Raw genomic sequence first — 13,053 nt, forward strand, 5'->3', positions numbered from 1 at the left:
TACATTCCATAGATCTCACTGACTCAAAAAATAAAATTAGAAAATAAAAGAATGCAAAAAAATATTTAAACCACTAAATATGAAATGAATCCATACTCAAAAGTATTCCCAAAGAAATACCAAGCCTATGTTTTTTAGGAATTTTATCAAACTCTTTTCAAGACTTTTGCAGTGTGTATAAGTGGCTTATTTGGGTTTTGTATATGTCAGTCAATTTTAGCAATTGATAATTTTCTACAAATGTGTCTTAATTTCAGATTTATGCCATTAATGATTTATAATAACATCTCACTTTTTATAAACATCTACTGGCCAGGTGCGGTGGCTCACGCCTGTAATCCCAGCACTTTGGGAGGCCAAGGCAGATGGATCACCTCAGGTCAAGAGTTTGAGACCAGCCTGGTCAACATGGTAAAACCTTGTCTCTACTAAAACTACAAAAAAATTAGCTGGACATGGTGGCGCATGCCTGTACTCCCAGCTACTCAGGGAGGCTGAGGCAGGAGAATCGCTTCAACCCAGGAGGTGGAGATTGCAGTGAGCCAAGATCATGCCACTGCACTCCAGCCTGGGTAGAAGCGATTCTCCTGCCTCAGCCTCCCTGAGTAGCTGGGAGTACAGGCATGCGCCACCATGTCCAGCTAATTTTTTTGTAGTTTTAGTAGAGACAAGGTTTTACCATGTTGACCAGGCTGGTCTCAAACTCTTGACCTGAGGTGATCCATCTGCCTTGGCCTCCCAAAGTGCTGGGATTACAGGCGTGAGCCACCGCACCTGGCCAGTAGATGTTTATAAAAAGTGAGATGTTATTATAAATCATTAATGGCATAAATCTGAAATTAAGACACATTTGTAGAAAATTATCAATTGCTAAAATTGACTGACATATACAAAACCCAAATAAGCCACTTATACACACTGCAAAAGTCTTGAAAAGAGTTTGATAAAATTCCTAAAAAACATAGGCTTGGTATTTCTTTGGGAATACTTTTGAGTATGGATTCATTTCATATTTAGTGGTTTAAATATTTTTTTGCATTCTTTTATTTTCTAATTTTATTTTTTGAGTCAGTGAGATCTATGGAATGTACGTATTTTTCTTTTAGTATTCAGGATTGCTTTTGATGCTTGCCTTTTTTTTTTTTTTTTTTTTTTTTGAGATGGAGTTTCACTCTGTCACCCAGGCTGGAGTGCAGCAGTGCAATCCTGGCTCACTGCAACCTGTGCCTCCTGGGTTCAAGTGATTCTCACGCTCAGCCTCCCAAGTAGCTGGTATTACAAGTGCCCACCACCATACCTGGCTAATTTTTGTATTTTTAGTAGAGACAGGGTTTCCCCATGTTGGCCATGCTGGTCTCGAATTCCTGGCCTCAAGTGATCCACCCACCCTGGCCTCCCAAAGTGCAGGGATTACAGGCATGAGCCACTGTGTCTGGCCAAAATTGCTATATATCTGTTTTTGTTTATTTAGTAGACAGAAGTGTAGGCATAAACAGTGTATAAGATTGTATGTTTATCACCTTTGCCTATATTTCTGTTGGGGTTGTCTTTATTTATTTTTAGCATTTTTTTCATATATTTTATATATAAATTCACTTTGTCTTAAGAACACTGCAAAAATCTTGAGTAGAATGTGGTAAAATTCCTGGTGTTTCCCCAGTGGCTATATTTTTTAGGATGAATCCATTTCATTTAATGTTGAGTGGTTTATTCTGGTTTTCTGTTTGTCAGTCAATTTTAGTAATTTATATTTTCTAGAAAAGTATCCCATTTAATTTTGAATTTATGGCAATTATTTATAGTAATCTTACAATTATAAACCTCGACCATATCTGAAATTGTCTTTTTCATGTGCACAAATGGTTTATCTTTGCCTTCTCTTACTCAGTTGTGCCTGACTTCTGGTCAATTTTATTAATCTTAAATACAAACCAATTATTTTATTAGATTTAATCAAACCTTTCCAAGAATTGATTTTAGTTTTTTCTTTTTAACATATTATTAAAGTCCTAATACTTTTTTTTTTTTTTTTTTGTGAGGTGGGGTGTTTTTGTTTTCCCCCCGGGGGGGTGGTGCGGCGATCTCGGCTCACTGCAAGCTCCCAGGTTCATGCCATTCTCCTGCCTCAGCCTCCCACGTAGCTGGGATTGCAGGTGCCCGCCACCAAGCCTGGCTAATTTTTTTTTTTTTTTTGTATTTTTAGTAGAGGATGGTGTCGATCTCCTGACCTCATGATCTGCCCACCTCGGACTCCCAAAGTGCTGGGATTACAGGAGTGAGCCACTGCATCCGGCTAGTCCTAATACATATGTTAAATACAAGGAGGAGTAAAACTTAATGACATTTAGCTCAGGTGGCTTCCATAGAAAAAAGAATAGGGAGCATCCACCCCCATTGTCCAGTCTGTGTCTTCCAGAAAAAGATATTTAAAAAAGAGAAAAAAAGAGCAAACCCCCAAAGGTAAAAGAGAATGAGCAGAAATTTAAAAAGAAGGGAGGAACATGGCCAGGTGCGGGGGCTCACGCCTGTAATCCCAGCACTTTGGGAGGCCGAGGCAGCAAGATCACCTGAGGTCAGGAGTTCAAGACCAGCCTGGCCAACATGGTGAAACCCCATCTCTACCAAAAATACAAAAATTAGCTGGGCGTAGTGGCACATGCCTGGGAGGCTGAGGCAGGAGAATCACTTGAACCCAGGAGGTGGAGGTTGCAGTGAGCTGAGATCACGCCACTGCACTGCAGCCTGCCTGGGTGACACTGTCTCAAAAAAAAGAAAAAAAATCTTTTACTGTGATGGAGGATGTACTGGTTTCTCTTCCTTGTGTGTTTTTGGTTTTGGATTTTGTATTCGTTTGCAGCGCATCTCCGTGACATACACTTGCTGATGCTGACCTGAGATGGAATTAACACCTGTTTGTTGCTTTGCTTCTTTTCAGTGGGTTGTTTTTTCCGTTTCCATCTCTGGCTAGTCTTGAAGGCTAGACCTGCGTAGGACAGCAGAGACGAGGACATGAACCAGTTCTGCTGAGCTGTTACTGTGTAAGGAGCAGGGAGGGCTGGAGGGTGGTTGAGCTGTGTCCAGCCAGGAGTCGAGTGGGCGGTGGGCTTGTCACCATGGTTACCGCAGCAGCCACTAGCTTCACAATTCTCTAGCATCGCTTTGTGCTGCTGCGAATGGGTCCTTCCGCTCTTGATCCCCTCCTCGTGTTGACGGCTGCTGCTTGCGTCTCCAGGCCTGTGGGTGGAGGGGTTCTCTTTGTCTTCTCAGTCCAGGGTGGGCCCTGGGTCTCTGAGTCACAGTGATCCTGTCCCTCCCCTCGTGTCAGGAGACCTTTAAGCCTGAGCCCAGGACATATTCCTGTCCCTGGTTCAAGGAGGGAGGCACAAGATCTTGCCTGTGTTCTGGGGGCAACAGGGTTGACTGCCATTCCCCTGGCAGCTTGAGGCTTTTGTTCCTCAGGAGAGAAAATTCTGGAGGGGGCTTCGCGTGTTTCCCTCCAGGGCAGCCACATCCCTCCTCCAGACCTTCACTCCCAAGGAAGTCTCTCTGGTCTTCTGCCCAGCCCCGATCTTTCTCATGAGCACCCAGGGAGCATTTGTATTAATTAATTTATTTTTATGTTTGTTTTTTTTTAAGATGGAATCTCGCTCTGTTACCCAGGCTGGAGTGCAGTGGTGTGATCTTGCCTTACTGCAGCCCCCACCCCCTGGGTTCAAGCAATTCTCCTGCCTCAGTCTCCTGAGTAGCTGGGATTACAGGCGTGCACCACTACACCCGGCTAATTTTTGTATTTTTAGTAGAGACAGGGTTTTGCCATGTTAGCCAGGCTGTTCTCGAACTCCTGACCTCAAGTGATCCACTCACCTTGGCCTCCCAAAGTGCTGGGATTACAGGCTTGAGCCACTGTGCCTGGCCCAGAATTTTTTCTTTATAGATGTATGTTTACAAACTTATTACATGTGCTGTAGTTTGTAGTTGATGTGTACAAACGAGAAACAGGCCGGGCACAGTGATGCATGCTTGTAATCCCAGCACTTTGGGAGGCCAAGGCGGGAGGATCACTTGAGGCCAGGAGTTCGAGACCAGCCTGAGCAACATAGCAGGACCCTGACTCTACAAAAAGCGTATATATATATGTGTTTTGGCTTTTTAGACGGAGTCTCACTCTCTCTATATATATGTTTTGGCTTTTTAGACGGAGTCTCACTCTCTATATATATATGTTTTGGCTTTTTAGACGGAGTCTCACTCTATATATATATATGTTTTGGCTTTTTAGATGGAGTCTCACTCTGTTGCCCAGGCTGGAGTATAGTGGCGCGATCACAGCTCACTGCCACCTCCACCTCCGAGGCTCAAGCGATTCTCCTGCCTCAGCCTCCTAAGTAGCTGGGATTACAGGGACAGGTCGCAGGAAGCCGAGATTGCACCGTACCACTGCACTCCAGCCTGGGCAACAGAGCAAGACCCCATCCCCCCAAAAAAGTTTTCTTATTTTTTTGGGGGGATGCAAGCTCGCTTTGTTGCCCAGGCTGGAGTGCAGTGGTACGGTGCAATCTGGGCTCCCTGTGACCTCTGCCTCCCAAATTCAAGAGATTCTCCTGCCTCAGCCTCTTGAGTAGCTGGGATTGCAGGCACGTGCCACCAAACCTGGCTGATTTTTGTATTTTAGTTGAGATGGGGTTTCACCATATTGGCCAAGCTGGTCTTGAACTCCTGACCTCAGGTGATGCACCTGCCTCAGCCTCCCAAATTATGGTGATTACAGGCGTGAGCCTCTGCATCTGGCCTGTTTCTTCAGAATAGATTTCTAATAATTACATTTTTGGGTAATGGGTAGGGGTTGTAGTAAATTGCACATTGGTTACTGAGACACAGATACACATATTCATTAAGAAAAACTCCAGTCATTCGTGGTGGTTCACCCCTGTAATCCCAAGGTTTTGGGAGGCTGAGGTGGGCAGGTTGCTTGAACCCAGGAGTTTGAGACCAGCCTGTGCAATACAGTGAGACCCCAGTCTCTACCAAAAAATTTAAAAATTAGCTGGGCATGTGACATACCTATAGTCCCAGCTTCTCGGGAGGCTGAGGTGGGAGGATCGCTGGAGCCTGGGAGTCCAAGGCTGCACTGAGTCATGATTGCATCTCAGCGTTCCAGCCTGGGCGACAGAATGAAACCCCATCTCAAAAAAACAAAACAAAAATCCAAGTTAGGCCTCACGAGATTGAGTCCCTATGACATTTCCAGGGTGAGGGCTTTGCTCTCTGATAAGGGGGATCCTTCAGAGAAGGCTTTCTCCGACCTGTGCCCGCTAGGGGTGGGGTGGGGGGTGGTCTCAGCAGTTGATTGGGAGCCTGTGGGCAAGCGTGGCCTCACATCCTCTCTCCCCACCCCGATGTCTGCCTTCACAGATGCCTGCTTTCCCACAACAGCAAGGAACAACCATGGCCCAGGTGAGTGTGGCATTTCTTTCTACTGCACTTCTTCAGCAGGGATTTCAGATGCTCGTAAGAACGTGCCTTCTAATAAAGGCTGGGCATGGTGGCTCACACTGGTAATCCCAGCACTGTGGGAAGCCAAAGCAGGCGGATCACCTGAGGTCAGGAGTTCGATACCAGCCTGGCTAACGTGGTGAAACCTTGTCTCTACTAAAAACACAAAATTAGATGGGTATGGTGGTGGGTGCCTGTAATCCCAGCTACTTGGGAGGCTGAGGCAGGAGAACCGCTTGAACCCGGGAGATGGAGATTGCAGTGAGCTCAGATCACACCACTGCACTTCAGCCTGGGTGACAGAGTGAGACTCTGTCTCAAAAAAAAAAAAAAATATCTGATAAAATGCAAACAGAAGTCAGGATCAGTGAAAACAGGAAGAGAATGGAAGATCACAGCTGTGGGAAGGACAGGGTGGGGAGACTGCAGAGGCCGCTGCAGTTGTGAGATGCCTTGTAAATTTTTTTTGAGACGGAGTCTCACTCCATCATCCAGGCTGGAGTACAGTGGCATAATCTTGGCTCACTGCAACCTCTGCCTCCTGGGTTCAAGCAATTCTTCTGCCTCAGCCTCCTTACAGGCAACTGCCACCGCACCCAGCTACTTTTTGTATTTTTAGTAAAGATGAGGTTTCACCATGTTGGCCAGGCTGGTCTCAAACTCCTGGCTTCAAGTGATCTGCCCACCTTGGCCTCCCAAAGTACTGGGATTACAGGTGTGAGGCACTGTGCCCAGCCTGATGCCTTGTAAATTTATATCTGACATTCCTGTCACTTAAGGCGAGCGGATTCCATCTAATATATGACTTGTGTTGTCGTTTTGGACAACCGTGTCTACTTCTCAGGGGAAATACAGCTCTTTCAAGTTTTAAAGATAGATTTGATCTTTGTATGTAAGATGTGGCAGACCCGTTCCTCAATAACAACCACCTTGAAAGAAACACAACAGGAAATCTCTTGTGACTTTTCTTCCTCTCTGTATAAACAGCAGATATTATGCCAAAGCAGCCGTCTGTGATTCTGGTTGTTTGGGGATGCAGAACACTCAGGTCTCCAGAGACAGAGACAGCCTTGTGCCACACCAAGTGACCTGGATGTAACACTGCATTATCTAGAGGAACGAATGAATGAACTGCATGTTCTTGAAACGGCCTCCCATGTCTACTGCCACCCCACCGTGAACGTGCCTGATCTCGTCTGAAATTGCTTGCCATAATGGTTTTTATTTTTTTAATTAAAAAAAATTTTTTTGAGATGGAGTCTTGCTCTGTCGCCCAGGCTGGAGTGCAGTGGCACGATCTTGGTTCACTGCAATCTCTACCTCCCAGGTTCAAGTGATTGTCCTGCCTCAGCCTCCCGAGTAGCTGGGAATATAGGCATGTGCCACCATGCCTGACTAATTTTTGTATTTTTAGAGATGGAGTTTCATCATATTAGCCAAGCTGGTCTCGAACTCCTGACCTCAGGTGATCTGCCCACTTGGCTGTTAGTTCTCTTTGCATGTGAGTGACATCAGTGTTTTCCATCAGCCTGGAAGCATTCTCCTTCTTCCGCTCTTCACCCCGGGTTCTAGGAATGTGTGAGTATGGAGCGCACTGGTTAGAAGTTCTAATCCTTGAAGTTGTAAGAGCCAGAAATCCAACTAGAAGTCGGTTAGGATTAAAAAAAAAAAAAAAAAGTAATTCTAGAACTTTGGGAAGGTGAGGCAGGAGGATTGCTTGAGGCCAGGAGTTCAAGACCAGCCTGGGTCATGTGGCAAGACCCCGTCTCTACAAAAAATACAAAAATTAGCCAGGCGTGGTGGCACATGACTGTACTCCCAGCTGCACGGGAGGCTAAGGTGGGAGGATCACTTGAGCATAGGAGGTCGAGGCTGCAGTGAGCTGTGATCGTGCCTTTGGACTCCAGCCTGGGCAACAGAGGGAAAGCCTGTCTCAAAAAAAAAAAAAAAAAAAAAAAAATCTATAAGGCAGCACGTGAGCCCTGGGAAGAGCAGGTGTGCAGTCGGGCTCCAGAGGCATCCGGCAAACCAGGTATTGCCAGGAATCTTTGGTCCCTGTTCTCTGCTTCTGTGACTTTTTTTTTTTTTTTTTTTTGAGACGGAGTCTCACTCTGTAGCCCAGGCTGGAGTGCAGTGGCACAATCTCAGCTCACTGCAAGCTCTGCCTCCCGGGTTCATGCCATTCTCCTGCCTCAGCCTCCCCAGTAGCTGGGACTACAGGTGCCCGCCACCACACCTGGCTAATTTTTTGTATTTTTAGTAGAGACGGGGGTTTCACCGTGTTAGCCAGGATGGTCTCGATCTCCTGACCTTGTGATCCGCTCGCCTCAGCCTCCCAAAGTGCTAGGATTACAGGCATAAGCCACCGCACCTGGCGCTTCTGTGACTTTCTTCTCGTGCTGATGTTGTCTATGTGCCCAGAAATAGCGTAGCCCCAGCTCCTCTCCTCACAGCTGCAAGTTCTGCCGCGGTGAGGGACTGAATCTCCCTTCATTGATCCAATTTTGAAAGCTCTTTGGGGAGGATTCTATGGGTCCAGCCTAGCTCAGGTGTATTAGGCCCTCTGTCCAGGCAGCTGTGCACAGGGGCAGGAAGGGGTTGGTCCCAGAGGAAGATGAGGCCTCGTGAACATTACCACTGTCCACTCTAGGAAGGAAAACGTCTAGGAAGGAAAACGTTCACAGAGCCTGGGTTTCTTTGTGCTTTGTGAAGCCAGGAATGTCTGGGTGTTTCACACCAGAAATGTCTCAGAGCAGTAGGAGAGGCTAGAACAAGGTGGCGAGCCACGCCCACCCTGTCTGTGAAGCTGGAGGTTTCACTCGCTGTCTTTCTCGGAAGCCACTGTTGGTTTTTTTTTTTTTTTTTTTTTTTTTTTTGAGACCAAGTCTCGCTCTGTCACTCAGGCTGGAGTGCAGTGGCGCGATCTCAGCTCACTGCAACCTCTGCCTCCCAGGTTCACGCCATTCTCCTGCCTCAGCCTCCTGAAAAGCTGGGAGTACAGGCGTCCGCCACCACACCCGGCTAATTTTTTGTATTTTTAGTAGAGACGGGGTTTCACTGTGTTAGCCAGGATGGTCTTGATCTCCTGACCTCGTGATCCACCCGCCTCGGCCTCCCAAAGTGCTGGGATTACAGGCGTGAGCCACCGCACCCGGCCAGAAGCCACTGTTCTGTAGGAAGTCGAGTACCACTGGAAATGATTCCCTATTAGGGCAATCTGTGTACTAAAGATGACAATGACTGGGTTAAATGCTGTCTGTCCAGCACTTCCGTGGTCTCTGTGCTTTTCATATGTTATATCGTTAATAAACCCATGAGAGTCATATCTATAGAAATTATATATTTACATGGAAATTATGTTTATATAGAAATTAGATATGAATAAATTACATAGAAATTACAAGGACATATGTATTAACTATGTAGACATTGTATATGTATGTATAAAAACTACATAGACATTGTCTCTATATATATACTAGACATGTATGTAAACTACATTGACTATATATATAATGTATATACATATACATACACTACATAGACGCCAGGCGTGATAGCTCACGCCTGTAATCTCAGCACTTTGGGAGGCTGAGGTAGGCAGACCACCTGAGGTCAGGAGTTCGAGACCAGCCTGGCCTCATAGTGAAAACCTGTCTCTACTAAAAATACATAAATGAGCTGGGTATGTGCCTGTAATCCCAGCTACTCGGGTAGCTGAGGCAGGAGAATCCCTTGAACCCAGGAGGCGGAGGTTGCAGTGAGCCGGTATTACACACTGCACTCCAGCTTGGGTTCAAGTGATCCACCTGCCTCAGCTTCCCAAAGTGCTGGGATTACAGACATGAGCCACCCTGTCTGATCTCCTTCAAATTATTTAAACTTTCATTAAACATAGTGAGACCCCAACTCTACAAAAAATTTAAATAAAATTAGCTGGCGTATGCCTGTAATCCCGGCTACTCGGGAGGCTGAAGTGAGAGGATCACTTAAACCCAGGAGGTAGGGGCTGCAGTGAGCCATGATCACACCACTGCACTCCAGCCTGGACAGAGACCCTGTCTCAAAAAGAGAAGATCTAAGGCCAGGGGCAGTGGCTCACACCTCTAATCCCAGCACTTTGGGAGGCTGAGACAGGTGGATCACCTGAGGTCAGGAGTTCAAGACCAGCCTGACCAACGTGGAGAAACCCTGTCTCTACTAAAAATACAAAATTAGCCAGGTGTGGTGGCACATGCCTGTAATCCCAGCTACTCAGGAGGCTGAGGCAAGAGAATCGCTTGAACCCAGGAGGCAGAGGTTGCAGTGAGCCAAGATTGCACCACTACACTCCAGCCTGGGTGACGAGTGGAACACCCTCTGCAAAATAGAAAATCTCTCTCTCTTTCTATATATATATCTATATATAATATATAAATATAATGTCTATATATTATATATATTATATATATATATATACACACCCTCATATTTTCTTCTAATAGGTATAAATTAAAGATGTTTAAATGGGGTTCTTCAATTCATGGAGAGAGGGGATGGGAGGGGTGAAGGAGGCCAAGCCCTGTTCTGCGTCTGTGGAGCCCCTTCCCTGCATTTCTCTTGCTGTTTTAATTTTGAGCACTAGCTTACACTGAGGATTAGAATCGTGTGTTAATTTAGCTCTTGCTATCCTCCCTTCCGGCGGCTCCCACCTTTTTTCCGCATCAGATCATCTGTAGTTCCCCTCCTTAAATACCATGAGGTGGGAGTCTGCGTTTCCTACAGGGAAAAAAAAAAGTCACTTCTGCCTGCGGCTGGTACACTCTCTCCCTCTCCCGCACACACCTCATACCTGCATTTTCATTCTCTTTGTAGTTCCTACCAGACTTTTCTGTGCCTCCTTTGCCAGTGCCAGGCATCTTGCTAGGGATATCCTTCAGACATCACATCACTCTTTGGTGATTGCGCTCACCCGTGACCTCCTAGGAAGCTTCACTTGACAGTGCATTATATCTGGCTGCTGTCTTCCTTGTGCCCATTCTGTATGTAACTACATGTCTACCACCGCCTACAGTGTAATCTTACGGTACAGCTGTCTTCATGTGTTCATCTGGCAGCAACACTTCTAAGTACCTTTAGAACAGGAACAATTTTGTGTTCAGCCCTCGAGCCTAAGCGCCTGGTAGAACACAAGCAGCGTGCCAGGTCCTTGAAAGATGTTTGATAATCGAAGGAATAAATGGAGATCCAGTAGTGAGATTTATTTATTTTTGAGATGGAGTCTCACTCTGTTGTCTAGCCTGGAGTGCAAGGGCAGGATCTCGGCTCATTGCAACCTACACCTCCTGGGTTGAAGCGATTCTCCTGCCTGAGTCTCCCTAGTAGCTGGGATTACAGGCACCCACCAGCATGTCCATCTAATATATTTTTTGTAGAGACGGGGTTTCACCATGTGGGCCAGGCTGGTCACAAACTCCTAACCTCAAGCAATTCACCCGTCTCAGCCCCTTGGAGTGCTGGGATTACAGGCGTGAGCCACTGCACCCAGTCGAGATTTTTTTTCTAATGTTTTTTTTTTTTTTTTTCTCTTCCACAAAGTGTAGTACAAAGTTAGGGGTGTGCTCAGCTTCCTATATAACCTAATATGGGGAATGCTGACCTTGGAAGGTGGTAAGATCAATCTCCTCCACGCCTTTGCCATGGTACCCAGTGCCAACCACTCCACATTAATCAGCCATGTGCTGTTCCAGGGGTCACTGTCATTCGGGGACGTGGCTGTGGGCTTCACCCGGAAAGAGTGGCAGCAGCTGGACCTGGAGCAGAGGACCCTGTACCGGGATGTGATGCTGGAGAACTACAGCCATGTGCTCTCTGTGGGTGAGGAAGACTTCCCCGTGGTCCTCGGGTTACATCAACTCTTTTTCTTAGTCGTATAAAACTGGGAAACTGTTCATGCACTAAAAGTGCTAGGCTGGGCATGGTGGCTCATGCCTGTGATCCCAGCACTTCAGGAGGCCGAGGTGGGAGGATTGCTTGAGCCACAATTGCAAGACCCAATCTATAAAAATGAAAACTAAAAAATCAGCCAGGCATGGTGGCATGTGCCTGTGGTCCCAGCTACTTGCGAGTCTCAAATGGAAGGATCACTTGAGGCCCAAGTTCAAGCCTAGCCTGGGCAACATGGCAAAACCCCATCTCTACAAAAAAAATTTAAAAATCAGTTGAGGGTGGTGATGCCTGCCTATAGTCCCAGCTACTCGGGAGGCTGAAACGGGAGGATCACTTGAGTGCTGGAGGTTGAGGCTGCAGTGAGCTGTGACTGTGCCATTGCACTCCAGCCTGGGCAACAGAGCAAGACCCTGTGTCAAAAATAAAAGTGCTTGGCCTTGGGTTTCAGTGCTCAGAGTCTCCATCTCACTTGGAGTCCTTGTGAAGTTACCTGCTGAGCGAAACAGCTCTCTGTGGCTGAGACGTCTACCTTTTGTTTTGCAGGCTGAACTGTCTGCTTGCTTGGAAGGCCCAGCTGGCGCAGCACAAATCCTTTAACCGTTTCTCCCGAACAGGGTGTCAAGTCAGCAAACCAGCTGTGATCTCCAGTTTGGAGCAGCGGAAGGAGCCACAGATGGAGGAGGAAGAGATAAGGACGTGGAGCTTCCCAGGTGAGCGGGTGGCCTGCAGGGGGCCGGGGGATGAGGCTCCTGGAAGTCTGCAAAGCAGAACCCACGGATGTTCTCTTGTTTTGTTTTTTTGAGATGGAGTCTTAGTCGCCCAGGCTGGAGTGCAATGGCGCAATCTCAGCTCACTGCAACCTCTGCCTCCCAGGTTCAAGCCATTCTCCTGCCTCAGCCTCCTGAGTAGCAGGGATTACAGGCGCCCACCACCATGCCTGGCTAATTTTGTATTTTTGGTGGAGACTGGGTTTCATCATGTTGGTCAGGCTGGTTTCAAACTCCTGACCTCAGGTGATCCACCCGCCTTGGACTCCCAAAGTGCTGGGATTACAGGCATGAGCCATGGCGCCTGGCCGGATGGCCTCTTGTTTCAGGCAACCATTCTTAAAATCTTGGGATCTTGGATGGGCGTGGTGGCTCACGCCTGTAATCCCAGCACTTTGGGTGGCCAAGGTGGGCAGATCATGAGGTCAGGAGATCAAGACCATCCTGGCTAACACAGTGAAACCCCGTCTCTGTTAAAAATTAGCCGGGTGTGGTGGCGGGCACCCGTAGTTCCTGCTGCTTGGGAGGCTGAGGCAGGAGAATTGCTTGAACCCGGGAAGCAGAGGTTGCAGTGAGCTGAGCAGTGGGACTTTGTCCCCAAACTGAGTGCCTCAGTGATCCTGCCACCTGCACATATCACTACACAATTCCTTTCCTGTATTTTTTTTTTTTTGAGACAGTCTGGCTGTTGCCTAGGCTGGAGTACAGTGGTACGATCTTGGCTCACTGCAACCTCCGCCTCACAGGTTCAAGCGATTCTCCTTCTTCAGCCTCCTGAGTAGCTGGGATTACAAGTATGTGCCCCCATCATGCACAGCTAAATTTTTTTTTTTTTTTTAAGTAGAGATGGGGTTTCGCTATGTTG

General features: G+C 47.0%; 1 protein-coding gene across 2 annotated transcripts in view; it reads left to right on the forward strand.

The window, feature by feature from the left end:
* LOC116810846 (zinc finger protein 300-like) overlaps positions 1-12,342 on the forward strand; it is a 23,798-nt gene extending 11,456 nt beyond the window's left edge. The window contains exons 3-6 of one of the 2 annotated variants that reach the window (XR_004370400.2): positions 2,936-3,038; positions 5,413-5,454; positions 6,481-7,071; positions 11,223-11,296. Coding sequence is in view for 1 of the 2 variants with exons in the window: in XM_032755831.2 (XP_032611722.1) it covers positions 5,413-5,454; positions 11,223-11,349; positions 12,036-12,223 (357 nt within the window). In the remaining variant the exon portion in view is untranslated. Of the gene's footprint in view, positions 1-2,935; positions 3,039-5,412; positions 5,455-6,480; positions 7,072-11,222; positions 11,350-12,035 lie in introns of those variants that run through there. The other variant, XM_032755831.2, reaches the window with a different exon arrangement.
* The last annotated feature ends 711 nt before the right edge of the window (positions 12,343-13,053 follow it).

Source organism: Hylobates moloch, unplaced genomic scaffold (assembly GCF_009828535.3).
Source record: "Hylobates moloch isolate HMO894 unplaced genomic scaffold, HMol_V3 SCAFFOLD_1, whole genome shotgun sequence".
Classification (NCBI taxonomy): Eukaryota; Metazoa; Chordata; class Mammalia; order Primates; family Hylobatidae; genus Hylobates; species Hylobates moloch.